Source organism: Spinacia oleracea, chromosome 1 (genome assembly GCF_020520425.1).
Source record: "Spinacia oleracea cultivar Varoflay chromosome 1, BTI_SOV_V1, whole genome shotgun sequence".
Taxonomy (NCBI): Eukaryota; Viridiplantae; Streptophyta; class Magnoliopsida; order Caryophyllales; family Amaranthaceae; genus Spinacia; species Spinacia oleracea.
In genome coordinates, this window is record NC_079487.1 from 90,830,886 (window position 1) to 90,846,415 (window position 15,530).

Below are 15,530 nucleotides of genomic sequence, written 5' to 3' on the forward strand. Positions count from 1 at the left end.
CCAACAAATCCCAGATCCAAATTGTGACTGGGGTCCCAACTGTAAGTGTCCCAACGACGAGCACTCATATTCGGCGGAGTTTTTGCATAATAGAATGATGGCCCAGAAAGAGAATACGAGCACTCGTAACTATCTAAAGGCGTGGTTCGAGAAGTGGGAGGTAGAGCCTGGTGAAGAGGTCGAATCGAAATACGACGATCTGTTGCCCACGGCCTCAGATCTGCGCTTTTTTGGAGAAGATGACAAAGATGAGGTATAAATTCTTGTGTTTGTTTGTTTTTATGGTTAAGATCTGAAAAATTAGGGTTTTCGTTGAGTTGCATGTTATAGAATCCTGGATTTGAATTTGCCTGAATTATTTGTGGATTTTTTGAATTTGTCTCGTTTTTTGATGTTATAATGGGTTTCAGTTGAATGTGTTGATGAAAATGATTTTTATTCATTTGCATGTGGTTTATTCGACGATCTTCATTTGCACGAATTTATTTGGAATTTTTTGAATTTGGTCGGTATTTTTGAGAAGTAAAATGTCAACTTTTATTGTTTTCTTGTCTAATTTCTTGTCTGATTCATAATCCCCATAGTTTTTTAAAATATGTGGTTAAAGATGAAAAATGAGGGTTTTTGTTGACTTGCATGTTGTCGAATTTACGGTCTGAATTTGCATGCTATATTTGGGTATAATTTGAATTTTTTAGTTATTTTTTATTTTCACTTGATTTTGATGATGAAAATGACAAAGATGAGGATTTTTATTCATTTTCATGTGATTTAATCAACCATTTGAACTTGCACAAATTTATATGGAATTATTTGAATTTTTTTGTATTTTTGAGGGTATTTTTGATTTTTTTGTGATGTTGTTGGAGTGACTTTTGGTAAATAAATCTGGGGGTTATTTGAATTTGATTTGTTTGTGATGTATTTGGAGTGACTTTTGGAGTGACTTTTGGTTATTAAATCATGCCTTTGTTGGTTTAAAAAACATTGTAATTTGAAAGACTCTGTTTTTTTGATGATGCTAATGACCCGTATTTTATGTCCCCTATTGCGTGCAAGGAACCCACTCGGTCTGACTCGTTCGAACTATATTATGTTGGTGAGTGTGAGAATGAGGATGGCAATTCTGATGTGTCCTCTGGGCAAGAATCATCAGCGTTCCCTTATTCAAATAATAAAGACACGACTACTGCAGATGATCATGATGATAATTCTGTCCCCTCTTTTTATTTTAATTAGCAATTTAGTAAACATGGTCAGCTGTTGAAATTGTAGGCCAGCAAGTGTGATCTCTTGCTGACAGGGTTGGATTTGTTGTTGTTGATGAAGGAGGATTTGTTGTATCATGTGGAGTTTGGAGGGTTTAAATCTTGGAAAATGCTCTGTTTTGATTCATGCTGATATGACTCTGTTTTGGTTTATGATTGTATGCAAATGATGATATGATATGTCCATGTTTGCAAATGATGATATGATGGTATGCCAATATGTCCCTGTGTTGATCATATGTCCCTGTATTCAGTTCTGATATGATCGTATGCCAATATGTCCCTGTATTGATCATTGCCAATATGTCCCTGTATTGATCATATGACCCTGTATTCAGTTGATTTGCACCTGTTTGCAATCTGTCCATGGTGGTTTGTGATGAGTCAATTCTTGTGGAGGCAATTCTTGTCCTGTTTGTTGTGTTGTTTATTGTCCCCTTTATGTGCCTTGTGTATATGTGTTCAATGATGAGTCTTTTAAATGCTGAGAAGCAAGCAACACAACGACGTTTAAAAAGGGAGGGGTGGGTGGGGTTTTTGGGAAAGATAAAATAATTAAATAAGGAAAGGTGATGATTGTGAGGGTTGAATTTGAAAAGATTCTAAGGTATTTGGTGTAATTATGTGGACATATAAGGTATTTTGGTAAAATTTATGTCCAAAAATAGAAACGGGAAGATCAAAAATCAATTCACGTCTTGTTTGGTGTGTTGTTTATTGTCCCCTTTATGTGCCTTGTGTATATGTGTTCAATGATGAGTCTTTTAAATGCTGAGAAGCAAGTCCAAATAACTACAACCACTCATGCTGCCATTAGTATGTCTTTTGATATACTTTTCAGGCGCTAAGTGTTTGTAGTTTGGATTTGTAACTATGACGCTTGGGGACATTCTGAGATCAATACTTAATCGTGTTTTAATTTTTTGATCTTTTGCCAGTTTTAATGTGGTAAGAAACGAATCGTTTCCTTCACATACAAACTGACATTAGATCGAAAATTCAATTCACGTCTTGTTTGTTGTGTTGTTTATTGTCCCCTTTATGTGCCTTGTGTATATGTGTTCAATGATGAGTCTTTTAAATGCTGAGAAGCAAGTCCAAATTGAAGGAAATAATGCCCTTGGTCCAAGTATGCATTCTATGTTAAGTCTAATAAATGCGGTTCAGTATTAATTAACAAGTTAATAATTCAGTGAGATCAAGTGAGCTGAATGCCTAGCTAGAGGCCGCTTCAGTTCAAGTGGAATTAATGATATTAATCCACAGCTTACTCTTGACTGAACCCGTAGGGTCACACAAATAGTACGTAAACGGATCAAGTATTTAATGGCATTAGATACTCCATCTATGGATATTCGGAATCGACGGATCTTGGTTTCAGTGGGAGCTGAGATCGTCACAGGCAAGAAATGAATACTCCGGAAACGATGATATTGCCGGAAACGGAAATATGGATCGTATCGGAAATATAAATATTATCCAAGTCGTAGATGTTGCCGGAAACGGAAACATGGTACGTATCGGAAAATATTATCGGAAATGGAAATATTACCAGAATCGGAAATATTGCCGGAAACGGAAATATTGTCAGAATCGGAAATATTATCGGAATCGGAAAATAATTCCGGAAACGGAAATATTAAATATTTGTTCGAAACGGAAATTGATTCCGGAATCAGAAATATTAAATATTGTTCGTATCGGAAATGAATTCCGGAACCGAGAATTTAATCGGAATCGTATCGTACGAATTAGCATCGGACGAGGCCTGCCGGACGAAGGCCCAGCACGAAGTTGGGCCATCGCCCAGCAAGCCAAACGCGTGCCCAGCCAAACGCGCGCCCAGCCAAGGCAGCGCCCAGGCCCACCGCAAGGCAGGCCCAGCGCGCGCCAAGGCCATGGCCTCGCTACGTGGGCTGCTGCTCGCACGCACACGCATGGGCGGCCCATCGTGGCTGCCGTGTGTGTGTGAGTTTGTGTTCATGCACGATTCCTAAAACTATTAGAATTAGTATGTGATTAAAATCCTATTCCTAAAAGGATAAATTAATTAATTAGAGTTCTTGTAGGATTCTAAGTTTAATTAATTCGTATCCTACTAGGATTCCAATTCCCTTTCCATAACTCTATAAATACGTGTCTAGGGTCACATATTTTCAGAGATTAATTCAAGTATTCAAAGTGAGTTTTGAGAGAAAAATTCAGCCATATTTCTTACCTAAGAGTGCCGAAAATTCTAGTACCTTAAGGGCGATTCTAGTTGGTCAATCTTAAGGCGGATCCGGACGTGCTGTGGACTATCTACGGAGGGACGACACTTGGAGTCCTAAAGACTTGTTCTTGTTCGGTTCGGGCGCAGCTAGGGAAGGCACGCAACAAAAAGTATGCATCTAAATTATGCTATATGATTATGTGTAAATAATATGTATTCCTGGCTTAATGGTTGTTTCCGCATGATTTATGTATTATCATATGTATCATAACCTAACAGTGGTATCACGAGCCCCTTATTATTTTCATAATCTAAATTGCATGAACATGGTTAAATATTACAAATTTGCAAGAATTAAAAGGGGTGGTTAATTTTCGTAATTGTTAATTAATTGCAAATTGCGTTTATTTAATTATACGTACGCAGTTTTTCGGCAGTTTCTTCGTTACTCATCCAAATCGAGTGATTTTTGTGTCAATTCCGCATGTAAAAGGCATTCTAAAATTTTGACAAAATTAGTATTTTTCTGCCGAACCCAGAATTCTCAAATTCGAAGCCTAACTATGACTTTTCGAAGGTTTTAGTTTTTCGAATGCAAAATTTCGTAAATTTAAGATGTTAAATTAAATATTTGCGATTCTTGTTGATAAATCTTGAATTTTTGATTGACCTACTGTATATGTTTAACAAGTTTGAATGCCTAGCCTTGTTAATTATGCAATCTAATTTGTAATTATGATTAATTTGTTGAAAATTAGAATAATTTAGAATTAATTTGATTTTCATAATTAATTATAATTTAATTAGAAACCTATGATTAAAAACCACCATAAAAATTGTAAATTTATGATAAATTTTAAATTTTTATGACCTTGACTTGAATCCAAGACAATCGGAAATCAATTGAATAATAAATTTTCGATTTTTCGCCCTAAAATTATGAAATTAATATTATTTATTAATTTGTCATTAATTTTAAATATAAATTTTAAATTTTTTATGCGATTCGTTCATATAACTTGCACGCACAAAGCAATGGACGCTTCGTGTTACCCTTAAGGGGTGTTGTATAGTGCGGGCATGCGACGACGAGCAAGGGAGCTCGTCGCCCGTGCGGCACGAATGCAATGAGCAAGGCATGGTGCACGAGCACAAGGCAGCAGCCCTGCCTTGTGTCGTGGGCCACGAGCTATGGACGAATGGGCATGGGCGAAAGGCAAGCCAAGGCAGTCGCGTGTGGGCAGCAAGCGAGCTGCGCCACGACGCGCACTGCCTCGCGCGCAGCGAGCGCAAGCTCGCGTGCCACGAGCGCTGCGCCCAACGATTGATCGCGCGCACAGCGAGCGATGGCTCGCGCGCACAGCGAGCGATGGCTCGCGCGCACAGCGAGCGATGGCTCGCGCGCACAGCGAGCGATGGCTCGCGCGCACAGCGAGCGATGGAGCACGCGCAGCGAGCGCTGGCGAGCGCGCACAGCGAGCGATGGCTCGCGTGCGTCGAGCGCTGGCGCGCGCGCAGCGAGCACCATAGCGTGCGATGGCTTGCGATGGTAGATGCAGCAGCTATGCGACGAGCGCATGGGCTGCGCGCACATGGCCAGCGATGGCTGTGTGCGTGCGGCCCATGGGCGTGCGATGCGTAGGGTGTTTGCGTTACGATTAAATCGTTTTGAATGTTTAATCTGAAATTTTTCAGTTTACGTAATTTTAATTAATTTTAAAATTAATAATTTAAATTATTTTCTTGGATTTTAATTTTGAATATTGTAATTATAATACATTTTATTTATTCTAATTATTTTACTAAAATTAAAATCATGAATTAATTTAAATACGACTGAAATTAAATTAAACTTTTTGGATTCAATTATAAATTTATATGAGCTTTAAATTTTAATTAAATTTGTATGTTTCCGGTTAGACTTGAAATACATTTTTATGTTTAAAATTAGTAAAGCATATGAATTTATTGGTTTAAGTGGGAGCCCTTTTAGTCATAAATCTCTTGATTAGGTCTACAAATCCTTAAGGTTAAAACAACTTGATTAGAATTAATAAGGACTGAATAATTGGTAGATTATTGGTGCCCTTGATTAATTGCTGCAAATGTTTACGTGATGCATAATGTGTTTTACTAACCAGCTATGTGGGCCATTCATGATAATGAATGGGTGAATGGTATATATTGTATATGTACTGTTTTGCAGGTTATGAAGTGACTAGTATGGCCCAAATAGGATAGAAAATATGGTCTGCGTACCATTAATTTGAATGTAATTGGTCTAAAGTACCAAAGTTATTTTTCAATTCAAATATGGTCTGCGTACCATCAAATAGTTGTAATTAGTTATAGCTTATCCTATTTGAAGAAAATGGTGCCTCCCACGGAGATTTTCAAGACGGACTTTGAAGTCAAAGCTTCAAGATGAAGTCGGGCCATACTAGATCACATTTATCTTATGCATGTGTTTAAGTTATTTTTTGCTTTTAAATATGTCTTAAAATGCATGAGATCAAAAGCTTGATTATGTTGCATGATTAAGGATTTTAGTTCACTTAAAATCTAACCAACATAGTAAGAGCCTTAAGTTCCAAACTTAAAAATTGAGTTAAAAGGTGCCATGCCAAAATATACACTTGCTTGGATATCCTTTACATCAATCTAGTAATAGTTTTTCGCTCAGCGAGGTGTTACTTATTGGTCCTAAAGGGGCAAGGTACACAAATAATTGTGAGTACATGTTAGTTTTGGTGAAACTCAACGATATAAGTAAGGAGTCCTTTTATGTCGTGGCAAAATCGATAGGTTTACCTAATAAGTTCTTAGACGTACCTATCAACCAAGAATAGTTTCTAGACTATTAGCAAAAGGCTTTTGCTTACCTAAGATGTTCTAGGATTAAGTCGACAAACTGTGCTTAGTTCTTCAATGATTTTAGGATCTTGGAATCATTTTATTCACACCTGCCGGAACACATAACTTAAATAAAATGCTTAATAAACATTGAATTATGCATGTATGCTAGAATTTAAGTTTATTAAGAGAAATTGTGAATGATTATTTATTTGTTTATTCTTTTCAATTGTAGTTTTTAATATGGCAAACAACAATTCATTCAACATTCGATCAATTCTCGAAAAGGAGAAGTTGAACGGGAAAAACTTCCTTGACTAGCAAAGGAACTTGCAAATAGTTCTTATGCAGGAAGAAAAGGAGTATGTCCTAGATGAGGCGATGCCCGAAGCCGCAGGCGACGGGGTCACTCAGGCAGCCCTCAATCGTTGGATTGATGCCAACAAGGATGTGAAATGTCTAATGCTCGCCACCATGAGTGCGGATCTGCAGAAAACGTTCATCAACTCAGATGCTTTCACAATCATCAGTGAGTTGAAGAACATGTTCCAAGATCTGGCTCGAGTCGAAAGATTCGAGACTCATAGGCAAATTCTTGAGACCAAGCTTAAGAAAGGCGAGCCCGTAAGTCCACATGTTCTCAAAATGATTGGACTCATTGAGAATATGAGTCGGCTGGATCAGCAGTTTTCTCAGGAAATGGCTATAGACACCATCCTCCATTCTCTTCATAGCGGGTATGATCAGTTCAAACTGAACTACAGTATGAATAGTCTGGACAAAACGCTCACTGAGCTTCACGGTATGCTGAAGACCGCTGAAAAGACGCTCAAAAGTGATAAGCAGGATGTGCTTATGGTGCGTGGGGGCAAGTTCAAGAAATCTGGAAAGAAGAGGAATGCTAAGAAAGGTGGCAACAAGGCCAGCCCAACTAAGCAAACTGGCGCCAAATCTGTAAAGAGGAAGGTCAGTCAACCCACTTCTGAATCCGAATGCTTCTACTGCAAGAAGAAGGGGCATTGGAAGAGAGATTGCTTGAAGCTAAAGGAAGATCAGAAGAACGGAACAGTCGTTCCATCTTCAGGTATTTTCGTTATAGACTGTATACTTGCTAATTCAACTTCTTGGGTATTAGATACAGGTTGTGGCTCACACTTATGTTCCAATCCACAGGGACTAAGAAGAAGTAGAAAGTTAAGCAAGGGTGAAGTCGACCTACGAGTGGGAAATGGAGCACGGATTGCTGCATTAGCTGTAGGAACTTACTATTTGTCGTTGCCCTCCGGGCTAGTTTTGGAACTGGAAGAATGTTTCCATGTTCCAAGTCTTACTAAAAACATCATTTCAGTTTCTTGCTTAGATGCTAAGGGATTTTCCTTTTTAATAAAAGACAATAGTTGTTCGTTTTATTTTAAAGAGATGTTTTATGGATCTGCTAGATTAGTCAATGGACTTTATTTATTAGATCACGACAAACAAGTATATAACATAAATACCAAAAAGGCCAAAAAGGATGATTCAGATCTCACCTATCTGTGGCATTGTCGATTAGGCCATATAAACTTGAAACGCTTAGAAAGACTTCAAAAGAAAGGAATTCTAGAACCATTTGACTTAGAGGATTATGGTAAATGCGAATCATGTTTACTTGGCAAAATGACAAAGCAACCTTTCTCTAAAGTTGGAGAAAGAGCAAATGAACTATTGGGTTTAATCCATACAGATGTATGTGGACCAATGAGTACAAATGCTAGAGGTGGTTTCAGCTACTTTATCACTTTCACTAATGACTTCAGTAGGTATGGTTATGTCTACCTAATGAAGCATAAGTCTGAATCCTTTGACAAATTCAAGGAATTTCAGAGTGAAGTAGAGAATCAATTAGGCAAGAAGATTAAGGCACTGCGGTCTGATAGAGGCGGTGAATATCTGAGCTATGAATTTGATGACCATCTGAAAGAATGTGGAATTCTATCAGAATTGACTCCTCCAGGAACACCACAATGGAACGGTGTGTCAGAACGGAGGAACAGAACCTTGCTAGACATGGTCAGGTCAATGATGGGTCAGGCCGAACTTCCATTAGAATTTTGGGGACATGCACTAAATACAGCTGCACTCACTATAAATAGAGCTCCGTCTAAAGCTGTCGAAAAGACTCCATACGAATTACGGTTTGGGAAGCCTCCAAATGTGTCTTTTCTTAAGATTTGGGGATGTGAAGTATACGTCAAACGATTAATTTCAGACAAACTTCATCCAAAATCTGACAAATGTATCCTTGTGGGCTATCCAAAGGAAACAAAGGGGTATTACTTCTACAATACATCTGAGAACAAAGTGTTTGTTGCTCGAGATGGTGTCTTTTTGGAGAAAGATCACATTTCCGAAATGACAAGTGGGAGAAAAGTAGACCTCGAAGAAATTCGAGTCGAACAACAAACTCTAGAGAATGCTCAAAATGACATTCAGGATGAAACTCAGAGATCTTTAGAAGAATCTGGTGAGAATCATGGTCAATCTAGAAATGTTACCCCGCGTAGATCGCAAAGATATAGATCTCAACCGGAAAGGTACTTAGGTATTTTGACGAACGAGAGCTATGACGTTCTATTACTTGAAAGTGATGAACCTGCGACTTACAAACAAGCTATGACGAGCCCTAGCTCCAAGCAATGGCAAGAAGCCATGCAATCTGAATTAGACTCCATGTCTGAAAACCAAGTATGGGATTTGGTCGATTTGCCAGATGGCTACCAAGCCATTGGAAGCAAATGGGTTTTCAAACTGAAAAAGGACAAGGATGGGAAACTTGAAGTTTTCAAAGCTAGATTGGTTGCAAAAGGTTACAGGCAAGTCCACGGTGTGGATTACGATGAAACCTTTTCACCAGTTGCAATGCTAAAGTCTATTCGGATAATGTTAGCAATCGCTGCATATTACGATTACGAAATATGGCAGATGGATGTCAAAACTGCTTTCTTAAACGGCATTTTAACAGAAACTGTGTTTATGACACAGCCTGAAGGTTTTGAGGATCCAAAGAATGCTAAAAAGGTATGCAAGCTAAAGAAGTCAATCTACGGATTGAAGCAGGCATCCAGGAGCTGGAATATACGTTTTGATGAAGCAGTCAGTGACTTTGGTTTCATCAAGAACGCAGACGAATCTTGTGTATACAAGAAGGTCAGTGGGAGCAAAATTGCTTTCCTAGTATTATATGTCGACGACATATTACTTATCGGAAATGACATTCCTATGTTGAACTCTGTCAAGATTTGGCTTGGGAAATGTTTTTCGATGAAGGATCTAGGAGAAGCACAGTACATATTGGGCATCAAGATTTACAGAGATAGATCTAAAAGGATGATTGGACTTAGTCAAAGCACTTATATCAATAAGGTGCTTGATAGGTTCAAGATGACGGACTCCAAGCGAGGCTACCTACCCATGTCTCATGGAATGACTCTAAGCAAGACTCAGTGCCCAAAAACACTTGATGAGCGTAGACGAATGAATGGGATTCCATATGCATCATTGATTGGTTCAATAATGTATGCTATGATATGTACACGCCCGGATGTTGCGTACGCACTCAGTGCTACGAGCAGATACCAGTCAGACCCAGGAGAGGCGCATTGGACAACTGCCAAGAACATTCTGAAGTACCTGAAAAGGCACAAAGATGACTTCCTGGTCTATGGTGGAGATGATGAATTAATTGTTAAAGGCTATACGGACGCAAGTTTCCAAACCGACAAAGATGATTTCAGATCACAGTCTGGGTTTGTCTTCTGCCTCAACGGAGGAGCAGTAAGCTGGAAAAGTGCTAAGCAAAGCACCATTGCGGATTCTACAACTGAAGCGGAGTACATTGCTGCACATGAAGCAGCAAAGGAAGCTATATGGCTAAGGAAGTTCATAGGAGAACTTGGTGTAGTCCCCTCCATTAAAGGACCAATAGCCCTGTATTGTGACAATAACGGAGCTATTGCACAGGCAAAAGAGCCTAGACACCACCAGAGACTCAAGCATGTACTTCGTAGATTTCACCTTCTACGAGAGTTCGTTGAAAGAAAAGAAGTCGAGATAAGCAAAATTGGAACTGATGACAACATATCAGATCCATTAACTAAACCTCTGCCGCAGGCGAAGCACAACTCGCACACTGCAGCTATGGGAATCAAGCATATTGGAGAATGGCTTTGATGTCTCTGTTTAATGTTTTGAAGTTTTAGAGTTTAAATCTTTGTAAAACATTATTGGTTAATCATTCACAATAAATGAAAAGAATTCATTTTTCCATTTAATTTGTGGTTTATTAAATGATGAGTCCCTTCAATTTGACGATATATTCAAGATAGACTGTCAGGACCAGTCCTGTGACTAAGAAATGTCTATCAAGTGAACTTGAATGTCAAAGGTTGAAAATGGTCCCTAGTCGGAGTTTTCTATAAAATTGGACGCATAGAAAACGTTAGACGACTAGAATGCAAGATGACTAGTAGTTCTGTTTCTTGAACTATGTGGACATGGCAATGCAATAATCATTTGCATAGATACTTACTTTGGGAAGACTAGTATCGGACAAGACCTATGAAACTTTACTGTAAGAGATGAAAGTCTGTCATAAGTAAATTTCATTAAATTATTAGACACTAAATCCTCAATACCTGAGTGATTTGAGATTACTTGTTTGAGAACTGGTTGCTTTGACGTTGACCAACCGTCGCACCGTAAAAGGAGGCTATAAAGGCAACGCTCAGGTAATCACCTATCAAACGAAGTCTAAATCTCAAGATCACAAGATTGGGATTTTCCTCCCATAAATCGGGATGAGATGCTTAAAAGTTGTACAAGGCCACTCGGAGAGCTAGAAACTGTGAAATGCATGGCCGTGCTCGGATGAATCATAGGCTATGATTATCTGTTTATTTGATCAGTTGAACTCTGAAACCGAGGAACACCTCTGGACACAATAAGGATGACAACTCTTACCTTATGTTCAAGAGCAAGCATCGAGCGACAAAGGAATTAGGAAATGCACACTTGTCCCTAAGGACAAGTGGGAGACTGAAGGAAATAATGCCCTTGGTCCAAGTATGCATTCTATGTTAAGTCTAATAAATGCGGTTCAGTATTAATTAACAAGTTAATAATTCAGTGAGATCAAGTGAGCTGAATGCCTAGCTAGAGGCCGCTTCAGTTCAAGTGGAATTAATGATATTAATCCACAGCTTACTCTTGACTGAACCCGTAGGGTCACACAAATAGTACGTAAACGGATCAAGTATTTAATGGCATTAGATACTCCATCTATGGATATTCGGAATCGACGGATCTTGGTTTCAGTGGGAGCTGAGATCGTCACAGGCAAGAAATGAATACTCCGGAAACGATGATATTGCCGGAAACGGAAATATGGATCGTATCGGAAATATAAATATTATCCAAGTCGTAGATGTTGCCGGAAACGGAAACATGGTACGTATCGGAAAATATTATCGGAAATGGAAATATTACCAGAATCGGAAATATTGCCGGAAACGGAAATATTGTCAGAATCGGAAATATTATCGGAATCGGAAAATAATTCCGGAAACGGAAATATTAAATATTTGTTCGAAACGGAAATTGATTCCGGAATCAGAAATATTAAATATTGTTCGTATCGGAAATGAATTCCGGAACCGGGAATTTAATCGGAATCGTATCGTACGAATTAGCATCGGACGAGGCCTGCCGGACGAAGGCCCAGCACGAAGTTGGGCCATCGCCCAGCAAGCCAAACGCGCGCCCAGCCAAATGCGCACCCAGCCAAGGCAGCGCCCAGGCCCACCGCAAGGCAGGCCCAGCGCGCGCCAAGGCCATGGCCTCGCTGCGTGGGCTGCTGCTCGCACGCACACGCATGGGCGGCCCATCGTGGCTGCCGTGTGTTCATGCACGATTCCTAAAACTATTAGAATTAGTATGTGATTAAAATCCTATTCCTAAAAGGATAAATTAATTAATTAGAGTTCTTGTAGGATTCTAAGTTTAATTAATTCGTATCCTACTAGGATTCCAATTCCCTTTCCATAACTCTATAAATACGTGCCTAGGGTCACATATTTTCAGAGATTAATTCAAGTATTCAAAGTGAGTTTTGAGAGAAAAATTCAGCCATATTTCTTACCTAAGAGTGCCGAAAATTCTAGTACCTTAAGGGCGATTCTAGTTGGTCAATCTTAAGGCGGATCCGGACGTGCTGTGGACTATCTACGGAGGGACGACACTTGGAGTCCTAAAGACTTGTTCTTGTTCGGTTCGGGCGCAGCTAGGGAAGGCACGCAACAAAAAGTATGCATCTAAATTATGCTATATGATTATGTGTAAATAATATGTATTCCTGGCTTAATGGTTGTTTCCGCATGATTTATGTATTATCATATGTATCATAACCTAACACAAATAACTACAACCACTCATGCGGCCATTAGTATGTCTTTTGATATACTTTTCAGGCGCTAAGTGTTTGTAGTTTGGATTTGTAACTATGATGCTTGGGGACATTCTGAGATCAATACTTATTCCTCCTTTTTTTCCGATCTTTTTCCAGTTTTAATGTGGTAAGAAACGAATCGTTTCCTTCACATACAAACTGACATTAGATCGGAAAATCAATTTACGTCTTGTTTGTTGTGTTGTTTATTGTCCCTTTTATGTGCTTTCACATGTACTCCCTCCATTACTTTTTTATCTTCCTGTTTGAAACTGAGATTGAATAACTACATTATTGATGAGTCATCATTGCTGCCTTGTTCTTTGTTTTGTTTGATCTATGATGAGTCATCATTCGCCGAGACTCAAACCCATCTATCCATTAACACTCATGCGCCATTAGCATCATTGATGCTTTTCAGGAGCTAAGTGTTAGTGGATAGGGTTTGTGTCGGTGATGCTTGGGGACATTCTGAGATCGTAGTGTGGTGTTTGCCTTTTTCATTGAACTGATTAATAACATTGATTTCATTCATTGAACTTTCCAAAATGTTTGATACTTACAAAATGTTTTGCCTACATGTAATGCTTACATTCAAGCCCACAAAAGTGACATTTTAAATATTCGTGTTACTTTCAAAACATGTCCCCAAAACACAAAAAGTTACCTATCTTTTGCCCCTTGCTTCATTGATTTTCTTTCCATTCTTCATAGAGTTGTGTGCACTCATTCACTGCCCATATTGGTGCCTTCACTTGTTCTGGCAGATTGCCTTCATCCTCTAATTTTTTTTCTTGTTGTGTGGAAGTTGGTAGTTATTGTCTCCTTGTGTTTTAGAATTTCATTTCCCACATATTGGAGTGTCATCCACACATTAGACAATGTCTTTGGATGAAGTTCTTTGTAAGAGTCCATCACTGCTCCACTTAAATCTTCCACTGTCTTTGGCATTTTCTTATGCATGAGTGATTGTATTGACCTAAAAAACCCCAAATCCAATATGTTACAATCTGGACTGTTTGCTGGTTGTTGAGTTAATACAAAAGTAAACTCATCTTGTTTGTAGTGTTGTTGCCACTCTAGATCAGATTGCAATATGTGTGCTTTTGCGTTGTCTTGAATTATGTAGATCACCTTTTCCCCGACATGAGGTGGCCATTTCTCTTTGATGGCTGGAATTAACTTGTTGATCATCATGTCCCTTGTTGCTATTTGATTCACTGACTTCACTGGCTTGGTTTCTATTGTCCCCTTCACTTTGTTCTTTGATGTTCTTTTAGCTGCAACTGAATTTGTGAATGGAAAAATACCCAATTTGCCATCAAACTCACAATTGCCATCATCACCCCATCTTGGCCTTGCTACTGCTGCCATGAACATAAACTTAGGGATTTTTGTTTTTGACTTTCCAATTCTGTGTGGCTTTGGTTCATTGTTTGCAAGATATACTCTTTGACTTTTCTGTGTTAGGAAAAACCATTTTTCATCTATGTGAATGAAGTCATACATGCCATAATATGTTGGGTCGTGTGGTATTGAGTAATCCATAATTAATCTAAGTACCCATCTCATTCTTGTCATCTTGCAAGTTTCTGAAATACCGGGACATAAGGGACTTGAGTGAGCCTTTAACACCTTTCTCTTGATTAATCTCCAAACTGTTGTCGGGCTCAAATTAAGCATCCTTGCAAGATCTATAATGCATGTTCTGTCCCCCATTGCAATCGCTACAATTTGTTCATATGGTACTTCTTTTCTTTTTCTGCCACATTTGTGAAAGTTGGTGGACATATCATATGTTTGCATTGCTTCCTTCTGTCTCCTAGCTTTGTTCCATATGCTTCCGATTGTTCTTGGAGTGTAATCATACTTGATTGCTGCCTCTTTGATTGTCCCCTTGAAGAGTTTCTCTAAACCTGGTTTTTTTTTCCTACGTAGCAGGAAAATCAAAATTTCCAACTTCAATCCAACAGTTAACCTTGGCTTCCCCGGCTTATGATGACCAACTAGTTTTTGGGCTCGGGCGATGCCCCGAGTTATTACTTGGATTACTTTAATTATGTCTTTTGCAAAAAAAAATTCACAATTAACTACTACTCTTATTAAATTATTGATTTAATCATCACTTATTACATTTCAATTTCAAAGAAATAACATGTAGCATGACATGGCCAAGTGGATAAGTCTTTGCATTTGAATCAAGTGGTCACGGGTTCGAATCTTGTATAAGCTGTATATGTGTTTCTAATTTTGAGATTTTAGAATATATGTGGATAACATGTGTATTGAAAGAGGAGAGTACCACGTGGCATTGTAGACTTTCTTACGAACACCTTTTAATATATAGTATAGATGTTAATAGGAGTTGTTGTTTGATGGTATGGAGATGTTTCTGACTCATCTATTTGAGGGGTGTTTAAATCAAATAAATGTGGAACAACCTATGAGTTTGCTGATGCTGTCCCATCTTCATTTGGAAAGTCTTGTGCCAGTTCATTTAAATCTGGTACTTGCTGAAATTGCTCCATGTCCCCGTATTGATGAGCATTTAAGGGCACTGCATCATCTTCAACAGCAACTCCTTCGTCCCCCGAGTCAGAATCCGTGTTGGAACCATCACCTTCATCGTCTGAAAATCCGAGGAATTCATCATCGTCTTGATCTGAAGCCATGGTTTTTTTTTTGGAAGCCAAGTGATGTCAGAGATTGAAGTTGG

General features: G+C 38.7%; 1 protein-coding gene across 1 annotated transcript; it reads right to left on the bottom strand.

Moving 5' to 3' along the window:
• Window positions 1–13,588: 13,588 nt before the first annotated feature.
• LOC110791921 (uncharacterized) lies at window positions 13,589–14,533 on the bottom strand. The gene has a single exon (XM_021996689.2). It carries the CDS (start codon window positions 14,531–14,533, stop codon window positions 13,589–13,591), a length of 945 nt encoding a protein of 314 aa, XP_021852381.2.
• Window positions 14,534–15,530: the final 997 nt, after the last annotated feature.

Coding starts and splice junctions, on each gene's coding strand:
- LOC110791921 (XM_021996689.2), bottom strand. CDS start 14,533: ATGGGGGACAGAACATGCATTATAGATCTTGCAAGGATGCTTAATTTG.